Source organism: Balaenoptera musculus, chromosome 5 (assembly GCF_009873245.2).
Source record: "Balaenoptera musculus isolate JJ_BM4_2016_0621 chromosome 5, mBalMus1.pri.v3, whole genome shotgun sequence".
In the NCBI taxonomy this organism is placed as follows: Eukaryota; Metazoa; Chordata; class Mammalia; order Artiodactyla; family Balaenopteridae; genus Balaenoptera; species Balaenoptera musculus.
In genome coordinates, this window is record NC_045789.1 from 74,398,169 (window position 1) to 74,411,086 (window position 12,918).

General features: G+C 39.7%; 1 protein-coding gene across 14 annotated transcripts in view; it reads right to left on the reverse strand.

Moving 5' to 3' along the window:
- The window catches only part of LIMCH1 (LIM and calponin homology domains 1), a 345,245-nt gene that overhangs the window by 92,228 nt on the left and 240,099 nt on the right, over positions 1 to 12,918 (reverse strand). For 9 of the 14 annotated variants that reach the window (XM_036852624.1, XM_036852621.1, XM_036852622.1 and 6 more), the window contains exons 5-7: positions 9,851 to 9,881; positions 7,751 to 7,861; positions 572 to 767 (exon numbers count right to left, since the gene is read on the reverse strand). In XM_036852624.1, the coding sequence (XP_036708519.1) occupies positions 572 to 767; positions 7,751 to 7,861; positions 9,851 to 9,881 (338 nt within the window). Of the gene's footprint in view, positions 1 to 571; positions 768 to 1,139; positions 1,306 to 7,750; positions 7,862 to 9,850; positions 9,882 to 12,918 lie in introns of those variants that run through there. The other 5 variants (XM_036852629.1, XM_036852627.1, XM_036852628.1 and 2 more) reach the window with 1 other exon arrangement.

Genomic DNA, 12,918 nt, shown 5'->3' on the forward strand with positions numbered 1-12,918 from the left:
CCTCAGAAGAAACAGGCAGTCTGGGTTGTGTTCTATACATTAATGGCCACCTGCATTGCTCTAGTCAATGGTCAGGTATCAAAAGCATTGCCCAAACTATGCCAATTACGGTTTCACAATCCCAAGTTTCAGAGCTTTCATAAGTGTGTGCAGTGTGTTTCCAGTTTGCTGGAAGTTGATCTATTTTCACTTACACGGTGTGGTACTCACTCAAACATTTCCCTTCCTCGTACCTGGAGCATATAAACCTTCGGCACACTTTATGAGCTAATGATCTGCACAGCGTCTTGATTTACTGAGACCCAGGGAGGAACGATGTAACACATTTTCCAACAGAAGACACGCTCACTGAGGCAGTGTTCAAACCAGCTGCTGGTAAAGCCAACCAAAATTCTAAGGACCACGAAAAACAACATTAAGAGATGTTTTTCCCTACCAGTTTAGAGTTACCAGATTCCAGCAAGGTGGATATGGAGTCTACCTTCCTAGGGCCAGTCCCTCGGCCGGTGACAAGGCGGCCCTTCTTAATGTTTGATTCTAAGATGTGCAGTTTATTAAGGCTCCAACCTACCATCACTGCTTCCCCTGAGGACTACATCTGGCGAAGGTGTCTGCCGGGAACGGGAGCCGAAGGAATCCAGGCTATCGAAGGAATCATCTCTGCCGTGTCGAGGGGGAGAGAGGGAGTCGCTGCGCTCAGAATCCCAGCAGTCTATGTAGCCACTGTCTCGAATACTACGTTTAGGGCTCTCAACGTCATCAGTCTCCTGTTCAAGAAGAAAACGAAAGGATTACAGACATCACAGCAACAGACATAGAGGCTACGAATATCAGGAAAATCAGTCTCCAGTGGTCTCCAAAAAAAATCCTGCATATAGAATGAATCTGGAAAGGCTACGGCAACCAGTTATCAAATTGATTATCATCTACACAACACTTCATTCTTTAACCCCTCCCTGCTGCAACTTTTTCAATCAGAAAATCACACATATTAAAAAAAAAAAAATCCCCAAGCATCTCGTACTCCGCAATGTTGGGAAAAAAAAGTCCAAGGAACTGAGAATAAAAGATCATCAAGTTTGGACTCACAAGAATATAATAACAGATAAAAAACAAAAATGAGAAACTAAAACCTTAACCTTGACCCATCTTTCAGGATCCATAACTGCATGTCTGTCCTGGGACCCAGCGCCTAGTTTAGCTGCACAACTGCTTCTGTTTATGCTGTCTGGCTAATGCACACAGCATCTGTTTTTGCAGCAGAATCAGTTCCGTAGACTCCTGGAGCAGCATGCTTCCATCTTCTGCTACCTTGAAGGGAAATTCCTGCTCTGAAAGGGAGCTGTCTTTCAGGGGCAAAAAATTAAAAAAAAAAAAAAAAAGCAGTGAAAAATATGCAAAATGATTTTCCTGATGCCTCGGAAGAATCCAGGCATGCTCTCGCGCTCGGCCAGCTCTTGGCACTGGGGGAGCTGAAAGCACTTGTGGCTGACCCACATGTTCAGAGCAGTGAGAACAATGGCTGTCTTTGACAGCCTGTGATTATAAATTCTTTCCAGCGCAAGCAGCACATACTAAAACACTGAAACTCCAGCAGAAGAAAGGTCAGTCAAAGCCATCCTCACCCTCGAATCATAATAAAAGCCTTGTTCCCGCCAGTGTCTTAGCATTAATTACAAGAGTCCAAGCTGACGAAAACAGAAATAACTCCGGTCACTCAAAGATAAACCTCAATTTAATCTCTCCCAGACTGTTGCTTAAAATCAGGGCTGTGAATGACATCCACAAAGACTGGAAGGTCCCACTGCAGATTTCCTGGGATGCTCAGGCAGGTCCCCTCCCCATTCCCCATAGAAAAGAAAATATAAATAAATATTCTCCGTGGTAGCAATTTTGGAAACTGTCTACACTGACTAACATGCTCACCGGAGCCAAAGCCTTTTAGGAAGTGCCTTTGCCAGCTGCTTCTATCAATTATAACCAGATCCTCTGACACACTCCCCAGCAGGGGGCCCTTTGGGGGGACAGAGCGGTTGTAATTCACAAGGCACGCACAGTGGTCTTGCATCAGGAGAAGGAGTGGGAAAAAGGGGAAGGGCAGGGTTGAGGGGGGTACCCTGCTGCAGCCACACCGAGGACCTGATTAGTGCCCCTGAAGAACAGGTTGTCAAACAGCCTGGGTGAGTACAGATGACATGACCCTCCCGAGGAAGGCAGAAATTCCAGTTATGGAAATTAAGGTATTTTAGTTTACTCGTAGGTCAAAATTAACCAGGACTTGTACAAAAGCCAGGCCTGACTAGCAGGAAAAAGAATTCATGACTAACTGAAAAGTATACATCTAAATTGGATATGGTTTTGTATTTAATTTCTTTGGAAATGCAAGTAATTATCTTGGATTATTTATCCACTGAGCATAGGCTAAATGGCTAATGTTATTGAACACTTACTATGTGTCTGGGGCTATGCTTGATGCTTTCTCTATGCTCTATTCTTTAATCCTCACAACCTGCTCCCCAATGATGGGGTTATTTAGCATTGCCCCTATTTTATAGAGGAGAAAAGAATCAGAGAGGTTGAGTAAATTGACTCAGGTCACACAGTAATCAGCAAAGCTGTGATTCTAACACAGAACTCTGTCTTCAACTACCAAATGGTAAAACCTGACATTGGATGAACTTTGGTATAGTTACAGCTGTCAACATCAGCATCACCTCTCCCAGCGGCTGGACACTTACTGCCTGCTTACTCTGTGGATGACACTAACCTGGATAATGTCCCTTCGCTAAACACTGTTTATGCCTAGATCACCAACCTATACATGCTGCAAAAGAGAGTTTAAATCCTGGCTCCACCCTCTGTCAGCTGTCTGACCTTGGGCCAGTTATTTTACCTTGCCCAATTTCAGTTTTCTCATCTGTAAAATGGAGCTAATAATATTTATCTCATAGTATTGCTGGGAAGGTGAAACGTATTACTATACGGAAAGCATTCAGAAAAACGCTTGACGCATAAGTGCTCGAAAAATGTTAGCTGTGTTATAATCACTACTATGTATTCATTTTGCATGTAAATGTCAATATATAAATCATAGAAAATTTATAAACGCAGTTAAGGACATAATCTTATATACACACTGATACTCTTCTATCTCCTTCTCCATTTATATCCCATAACTAGATGCCTTGGGCCCAATTTCCCATGAGGGAGGGCAGACACTCAGGAAGTTGAGCCACTGGTAACATCTAGAAATGACACAATTTTACAAGCTGCTTGGCACAGAATTACAAAACTGGATTTTCAAGAAAATAATATCAGGCAAGTTTCTCCAAACACCCAAATGTCTCCCCGACCCTACCCTACAAACCACAGGAGAACAGAAAGGAAAAAAGAGAAAGTGGACATGCTTCTTGGAGCTTCAGCTGTTTTCTCACAGCCAGTTATGGGAAAGAAAAACAAAAAGGCCGTTCTGTTCATGACTTTGTAGAAAGCCAAGAATTAAACCTTGGGTCAAGTGAGAGCTGGAAGCTGAATGGCAGGGTCAGTTTGACAAGTGAAAACCAGGCCACCTGTGGCCATCCTTGGCCAAGCTGGTCCCTTAGAAACCTCAGGGTGAAGCAAGAGGCTGGCTCTTGAGCCAGAAATAAAGATTTGGACATCCGCGGGATGAACAATTTTATTGGAGCCCATCAAGTCACCCAAAGGTAAGCTTTGGGAGAGGGGTTAGAAGATATAAACCAACACAAAGGCTAGCACAGTCTAAATGCTCTGTACTTGGGGTCTATTACGTCGTCTACGCTTTCCATCTAGATGCCCAGTAGTGGCATTCTGTCTTCTACAGAGAGCACTCCAGGGAAAGGGGATAAGACTCAAATCTGTCCATTGTGCTAATTGCTGGTTGTTCTAGTAAAAGTGTGTTAATGAATGGGGTGTGAATTACTAGCTTCCACAATATTTTTGGATTATTTTACTCATCTGTCCTCTTCTTATCCTCCTTCGTCAGAGATAATGAGAACCAGCTACAGTTGGTGACTGACTTATGGTATCTGAGAAACTCCAGATGCCTCTGTTTCACCACTCACTATTTTCTGCTTCCTTTGTGATCTATAAGGTGGCTAAATCCTATTCCGCAGTGTGTTAGGTTCTACTTTTCCAGCCTGATGAGCCATCTCCACCCACCACACTCTGGTTGGTGAAGCAGTTCATTCCACAGATACTGACTGAACATCGTCCATGTGCCAAGCACTGTCTCAGTGCTGGGGACACAATGTTATGCAAATTCGATAAATTCCCTCTCCTCATGGGCCTTATGCTCTAGCAGGGAAGGCAAAACACAAGCAGAAAAACCCATAAACTGAATACAAAGTTGAATGGTAAGTATCATGAAAAGATAAAGCAGGTTAAGGTTAAGGGAAGAGAAGTTGATGATGGTTGCTTCTCTAGGCCAAGGTCTTGTACTTGTTTGCCCACCAAGCTCCCCACTCTTTATCCCCTTGTTCTGATAGCACCCCTCACCTTCTGAGACAGTAGTGGCTTAGGCCAATCATGGTATCCCCTGTCCCTGGTCGCACTGACTGGTTCAGGGATAGGACCCACACTGGACCAGAGTACACCCTAGGAATTCTAAAGCTGGGGCCAGGGAGAAGAATACCTTGCCTTCTGGGCAAGGAGCTAGGAGCAGATAATCCCGAGGATGCTGTTGGCCATGGTCTCTGCTATGAGAGAGTGTTTGCCTACTGGAGGAGAGGATGAATTCAAGAAGAGACCGGAAGAGAAGAGTGAAAGAAAGGGAGAGGAAGAACCTAGAATGCTGACTTTCTAGTTGCAGGCCCTGAGATCTCTAGGGCCACCCTCGTCCCTACAGTATTCCCTTTAATCTCACTATTCTCGTAGTAATTCCCCTTGGTTCAGCTTAAGTGTCCCTTCCTTTGGGAGACTTTCTCTGACGTATCCAGGCCCAGTGAAAGGCCATTGTCATGATGCTTTCAGAGATCTTTTTTGTCTACAGCAATAGCAACCTACTACGAACATCTACTATGTGTCCGATGCTTATGTTAAGGGTTCTACATGTGTTCCTTGCACTACAGAACTTAACAAGTTGTACCACAGTTAATCATTTTTATGCACATTTCTCCCACTAGAAAAAAATGAATATAAAAAAATTTCGGGCTAGCCTCCTTTGTGAAAGAAAAGCTTTTAATTTCATATTTATTTCAGCCTGTATATGTGCAGAAGAGATTCCGGTTGTCTCTCAATACCTGTTTTCCAATTCTTCTCCAGTGAAAATACACACAGTTTTTAAATGAAATAAAATCTACTTTCCCAAGTCTTTCCTTGCAGATAGGTATGGAAACGTGACCAAGTTCAAGTCAATAGGATGTGAGCAGAAGTATAGTGCATGACTTCCCAGAAGTGTGTTTAAAGGAAGGCATAGGCCTTTCTTCTCCTCAGCCCTCCTTTCTCCTGGCTCAAAGGTGGACGTGAAGGCTAAAGCTTGTGCAGCCATCTTGGACCAGGAGGTGAGTGGCCATGAGTTGAGGACAGTAGAGTCAAAAGACAGAAGGAGCCTGAGCCCTTGATGGTCACGGGACCCTCACACTAGCCCTGGACTGCTCATGTCCAGACCTTATATGAGTTTGATATAAAACTCTATCTTATTTAAGCCACTGGCAGAGTTGTCTACATTTCCCAGTTAAACTCAATCTTAATTGATAAAATGAGATCGTATACACTTTAGATAAATCTAATATTTTCAGGCATTGGATAGACCTGTGAAATTCAGGTCAATTACTCTCTTTATATAGAGACATGGGAGCACCACAGCTGGCCATTTTTGATTAAGTCAGGCTTTGGCCAGTGATACTAACTACTCCCTCATGTCCTGTGATGTCATCTATATTCATTAAAAAAAGTAACAGCTGTTCACAACAACAGGTCATTTCAAGGCAGTTGTTAGTAACCAACTGTCTCACTACAAAGGGAACTTAGGAGAGCTGCAGAGACCAATAGCTGCTCAGATTATAGAGAAGCTGGACTAGTGATAAGAAACATCAATAATGAGAAGAAATCAGATTCCAAGAGAAATCAGCAGGGAAACTATGAGGCAGAGCTTTTAAATAGTTTAAAACAGATAATCCATCTATCATTATCCAAGTCCAAATTTAACATAAGACCAACAAACATTTAGATTCCACAAATCCAGACTGAAACTTACCTTTGTATTTTCCCTAAGTATCTTTTATTGAGAGAGATGAAAGATTAAAGGACAAATAAGAGTTAAGACTAAGAAACAGTGTGTTGGGTTTGATTGAGTGGTGTGTTTATTTTATTTTTCAAGGAATTTAGCTTCAAGGACTTTGTTTATATGTGTTATGACCAATATGAAAGCTTTGTCCATTTATACATATATGAGCCGGCCTGGTTCTAGCCAAATGCAAAGAATTATTAGAACTATTAGCTTTAAGGAAAGAAGAATAAATCATTAGAAAGTTGGAGCAAATTCTTGCTTTCAGTATTAAAAGAAAATCTGTAAAGTACAGAATGTCTCTCAACGAGGTCTCATTGGTGCATTTAATTTGCATGTTAGAGAAAAGAGGAAGAAGGCCTTAATTATATATGCTGCACTATGGGTCTTATTCAAAACCCATGGGGCTTCCCTGGTGGCGCAGTGGTTGAGAGTCTGCCTGCCAATGCAGGGGACACGGGTTCGAGCCCTGGTCTGGGAAGATCCCACATGCCGCGGAGCAACTAAGCCCGTGAGCCACAACTACTGAGCCTGCGCGTCTGGAGCCTGTGTTCCGCAACAAGAGAGGCCGCGATAGGGAAAGGCCCGCGCACAGCGATGAAGAGTGGCCCCCAATCGCCGCAACTGGAGAAAGCCCTCGCACAGAAACGAAGACCCAACACAGCCAAAAATAAATAAATAAATAAATAAATTAATTAATTAAAAAAAAAAAACCCATGGATGCTACTGATTACAAATGAGCCTTACCTATTCACTAAGGCCTGCTGGGTGAGGCTGCTCCCGGGGAACACTGTATGCTAGTACTTTGGGTGAGTTAATGTACACCTGCTGAATCCTAAAAAGGAACACATAGGTAGCCACACACAAACCACTGCACTGTTTCTTGGACAAATTCCTACCTTAGGTCAGTCTTTCCCATAATTAAATACACAAATAAAGCTTTGACTATTACAAAACATGTTTTCCAAATTTCCAGGTCATTCAAATGCAATGGTCATAAAATATGCATCTTTGAAGAGAATGCTTCTAGTTTTTCAGAGGCCATCCAGAGTGGATACCCAGGCAAGAACTTGGCTGATGTTACTTCACCCACACCAAGGCCCTGATGGGTAAGCAAAATAATCTTTAGCATGAAAGTGCAGAGCAAGTCTTCATTTTTGTATAATGCTGTATTGTTTAATTCAGGCATTATTCCCCCAAGAAAATAAGCACTGAGCTCTTTGGTATCTAAAGTCATATACTGACGGATTGAACTTTCTCTTTTGGAATTAAAATTGGATAAAGCTCAGATCTCCCATTCTCAGAAGGGAATAAAAGTTCAGGTAGGCGTGGGTGTATGAGGCAAAGATGTCATTGGTAAGACAAGCGGTCATCTCCTTGAGTGCATGACATCTTTGGCCTGTGCAATTTTACCACGTGAAACTGTAAAGATCTTAAAAATAAGCAAATGTGTTGCTTTCCCACCTTGTCTGAACATCATGGGATGAAGAAGAAAAGTCAAGTTACCTTTCTCATCTGAGCCAGCAAGCCTTCGAACTCCTTCAGGTTTAGCGTTGTCCCACTGTAAGATGCACAGCTATTTGCTGCTTTGCCCAGCCAGTAAATGGTCACTAGTACCTGGGAAGGAGAACCACGTGCAAAGAATTACTTTTAAACTAAGGAATCAATAATGCTCCCCTAACAGGAAAGCAGGAGGAGAGAATGTGCAACATTAATTTACAAAAACCACCATCCATGAGGTATCCATTCTAGGTAAAATCATTTTAATAAGAACCCAATGTTGCATCGGTCAACACAAACACGATTCAGTAGTTAAAATAAGACTCCAGTTTTAGGAAGAATTTGGTTGTGAGAATGTGATCTATAAGACAGCAAGAAGGAAAAATAAATTCTCCAAAATTATTTTCATGTCATGAAGGTTTCAAAATCAGGAAGCAAAATTTTTCAGAAACTCTGGAGTCTTTCCCCAGACCAGCAATGAAACAAGTTGTCAATCCCTTTTGAGAGAGGTGCTTTTAAAGGCCCATAATTTCTATTTGTGGGCACAGAGGTTCTGCTAAGACCACTGGCAAAAATTTTTCAAAGGAGTGATAAAGGTTAATTAGTGGTTTCCAGCACAAGATCAACAAAATATATCTAATTAAAGTCAGAAGACAGCAATGTAATGAAGAATGCAATCTGCAGAGACCTAGCTCTGGGGTACGGTTAGATTCCTATTAATCTGAGATGGGAAATTTTTAACCTGGACAAGACTACTGCCAATTAACAACCTTGGATGTTTAAGAATGTCTATGAATAGTCACTGGTCTGAAGCTACAGTCCTAAGTTAATTTTGTTCTGTCTTTCCAAAGAAACTGTCTGCAAAAGCAAAGGCTCTTTACATTGACTTTCCCATAGAACCCAGCAGGGGTCAGCTGAAGATGAGCTCCTTAAAATTGAATTATTGGGATCTGAAGCCTGTGGAAAAGCTAAGACTATTATTTTGTTTTCACATTTGGTCTTATTGCTTCAACTAGGCTGGGAAGTATTTATTGTACCTCCCTCTACTTGCTAGGCCAGAAAATGCTTTGGACAATGTGATATGTATACATGCGTCCGGATGGCAACAGGCCCAAGATATGGTTATGTGCATCAATGCTAGGATGTGATTTGGTTTTCTACCTCTGTGGGAAAATGTTACTTTAGGAATACTTCAAAACTTCCAGAAATTCTTTTTTAACTGATTGCTTACAAATAACTTTCCAGAGAACAGACAATTGCGAATGTCAGGACATGAACTAGAGCCATAAAATAACTAATGTGTGCTAAGAGTATGAGGCTCTCTTGAAAAGTGTAATAGGAAAACGGAAGATAGAACTGTGTTGTGTTTTAGATTACGGGGTTTCTGTTTAAAATTGTATGGTGAAAAATGTCAAATATCCCTGGTTTTATAGAGGAAGAAAAAGAAGATAAGAATGAGAATGTCAATCAAATAAAATAGCACCCTGAAAATTTCTTTAAAAGGGGAGAGTCACAGCCAATTTTAAAATTTTATATACAGAAGGTCATTTCTTACATTCTTCAATTTAAACTTAAAATAAAAGAGCATACTTGCCTTGGAAAATAAGATCTAACCCTAAAAAGTTGATTTTGGAAGGTACTAATAAAAACTCAAAAGATTAATAGGAAAAAAACCACAAAAGGTACAGGCCCACAACAGTCAACACTATTTATATTATGCTAATCTTTTCCCCAAAACAACTTGCCCAACTGCTTAATTTAATAATCCCATCTGTGCCTACCAATGGCAAGGAAGTAATGTTAGTGCTAAAACAGATCATTCTGTGTTTAAGAAACCAAATTACAAATGGAGTGCAAGCTTTCATTTATTTATTTCTGGACTGAGCCCTTATCTAATTAAAGAGACCACCCCTCCCCGCAAAATCTACCATTTTTATTTCTATCAGAGTCATTAATTATTCTATCAGAGGCACATATAATTGTTTTCTAAGAAAGATTCTTTCTAGCAAGGCATTCAAGAGGCATTGAAGTTATGAGCTAAATTTTATACTTGAACCATCAAAGTTAGAAGGAAAAAAGTTTGGAAAGTGAAATTAAAACACTTACATTTTTCAGCTTCCTGCTATAATCAAGGCTCCTAGTTTGGAAAAAGGAAAAGAAAATATGATCAGTTTCTTCACTGTGATCTTCCCTTCGACACCTTTAAGATGTATTTGAAAGCTAACATATATAATGAAATCAGCAGAATATATTATTTTTAAGGTCTATGATTAGTGATTTCAGGTACTAAATAAAATTACTTAGAAAACAAAATGCAGAAGGATAAGGTGGGATTAAAGTTCCATAGTGCACCATGGAAAGATGAATGCTTTGTAACATCTGGAAAATGAAGAATTCCATTTAAAACTACAACTGTTTATATTTGTATAATCAAAGTTTAACTGTAAAAGTAAAATTTTGCCTTGGTTATATATCACTGTCAAATTGAAATCTGACTGCACTTCCAAAATCTTCTTTATACAAGTACTTTTAAAGAAGTTCTAAAGCCTTACTTAATTAAAGAGACCTGAAAATATATGTAAAAGAGGCAATGCTATTTTAATACTTGTTCTTTCCTGCTATGGACATAAATCAGTGCTGGGGAATTAGCCATAACCAGGAAAATATGCATGCTATGTTCAAATATACACACATGCATTCTTAAATATACATAAATGTTTATTCTCAAACTATAAACAAAAAAAGCTACTTGGTGGTACTTTCTACATATTCATACAGTGAAATATAAAAATTTCTCCCAAATTATTTCAAAGTTTCTTTAACATGTCAACAAATAAATACTAGGAAAATAAATGCTACATTTCTTTTTTCCACAGAACTTCAGTGGGGGGGAGTTGGGGAGGGAGAATGTAATTCTATTATATAAACTAGTCAAGAATTCCTCCAGATATTTAGATCCCAGTTACCTTATTGCTGCATACTCTGACCCAAAGTACATATTAATGAATAGATGCACAATTTTAAGTCAATTGAGACTTGAGGGACTAGAAAACAATGTACTCTATAGTGTATACTAATCTAGTCTATACTAAGGAGATAAACCATCAACAGAGACTTAGACTGTAAGAAGCAGTGGTCCAATTTGGATTTGATTAAGAGCATGTTTTCATATTCCCCCCTATTAACAGAAAGAAAGATATGTCATTATCTGCTTAGGTATTTGCTAGGATTTAAAAAAATTTAACAACAACAGTAACAACAGCAAAACCAGATGAAAACAAACAAAAATCTATAGAAGATTTGAAATTTTTGTGAAAAACAACTTAAGAACAGGGAACATAAGACTTTTTCTGCACTGACAATGACTGTTTTTTGACTAAAATTGTGATCCAGTTCTAAAAATAATCACACTTGGCACACAGTAGGAGCTCACAAAATATTTGTTTGAATGACTTCCACGTAACAACCAATTATGTGAAAATGCTCCCACATTTTTCAGAGACATCCTCGGGAGCAATCCAAAGGCTTTCCTCATTTTCATCCAATTGCTGGATGATACTTGCTGCATGCCCTTCTGGATTATGTTTTCATGTCCCATCAAGGTCGTCTGGCACCCATTACAGTAGAGTTCACGAAATTACACACAGAGTAATCATGTGCAGTTTTCCCTCTTCCTTTCTTTATAGTCTACTCAAGTTACTTCTCAAAAAAAAATAAGAAGAAAAATTACCCACAATGAAAGCTAGTCTAAAGAGTATTGTTCAAAAGACAATTTCAAAAAGCATCAAAATTTCCTCTTTGGGATCTACCCCTCTACCTATTGCTTCCACTGTTAATTGGTGTCAGTAGGGGGTTCTCCATCTCTGCTAATGTTTGGCTCAACTTTCAGAGGGGAAAGCAGAAAAATATAGCAGTTCTACTTTCATCTTCCGTAGCTATGAAATCTACATATGTTACAAATGTCCCCTGGACAGTGCCAAGTTAAACAAGCATCACTTACAGAAAAGTTGTGAAGCAGATAGCTCATTCCATGCCCCAATCTTCCCTAATACTAGAAAAGATTTTCTAAGTACCAGAAATGAATTTATGGCATAATTTTTAATATAAAGTTCTTTATGTGCTTCTAAATATTCATACAGTGAAATAAAAATGTTTTCTCCATAATTATGCCAAATTCAACAACCTACAACACTTGTGGACCACCCCTCCCACCACGCTCGTCCTTGCTCATTACCCTTCTACCACGTTGGCTGGCCACTCTTCTTTCTCTTTCTAGACATCAAGTTTGTTTCTCTTCCCAGCCTTTCTACCTGATTCCCCTGCCCTGAATACCCTATAGATCTTAGCATGTCTGGCTCTTGCTTCCCATTCATGTCTCAGCCCTCAGCTGAAATGCCATGCCTTTAAAGAAACCATTCTTGATCACCTTTCTTTTTTATTTCCCCCCTGTTTGACTGAGATATAATTGATATAAAACATTATATAAGTTTAAGGTATGCAACAGTGATTTGATATATGTATATATTGCCATGGTCACTATCTTTTACACCATTATTTTATTATTATTTTATTTTCTTCTCAGCACTTATCACTCCCTGCAATTTTTTAAAATTTACTTATTTACTTCCCATTTCTTGACACAGGGTATAAATTCCCTGTGAACAGGGGGCCTGTTCTCTAGTGACTGGAAAGTATCAGACACATAGTAGCTGCTCAGTAAATCTTTGTTGAATTAATGAAAAATGACAGTCATAGGGGAAGGCGATGGGCAAGTACTGCTTAATGAAAATAATAATCTCAAGTGAAGGAAAAACTTAAAAGGGAAGAAAATGAGGAGAAGAAATGCAAAAATGGGAGATAGATGGAAAGTTATGATAAAGAAGGGAAGGGAAACATAAGGAAGAGAAGGAGACAGAGAAAAGAAGCAGAGAGAAAGAGAAAAAGAACAGAGAAAAGAAGAGGAGAAGGGGAAGATTGTCCAGTAATTGAGAAGTGACTGTCTGTGTGCCACTGGTCTAAGTGACTTTTTTCCTTTAGGTTGCTTTCTGTGCCTTTGAACTAAAGTCGCTTTCTTTAGAAGTTGGTTGAACCATCTTCCCAGATCTGCACTGAGAAAGCTTTAGTTAGAATCATACCTGAAAGAACATTCTGTCCAACATCAAACATGCTAACAT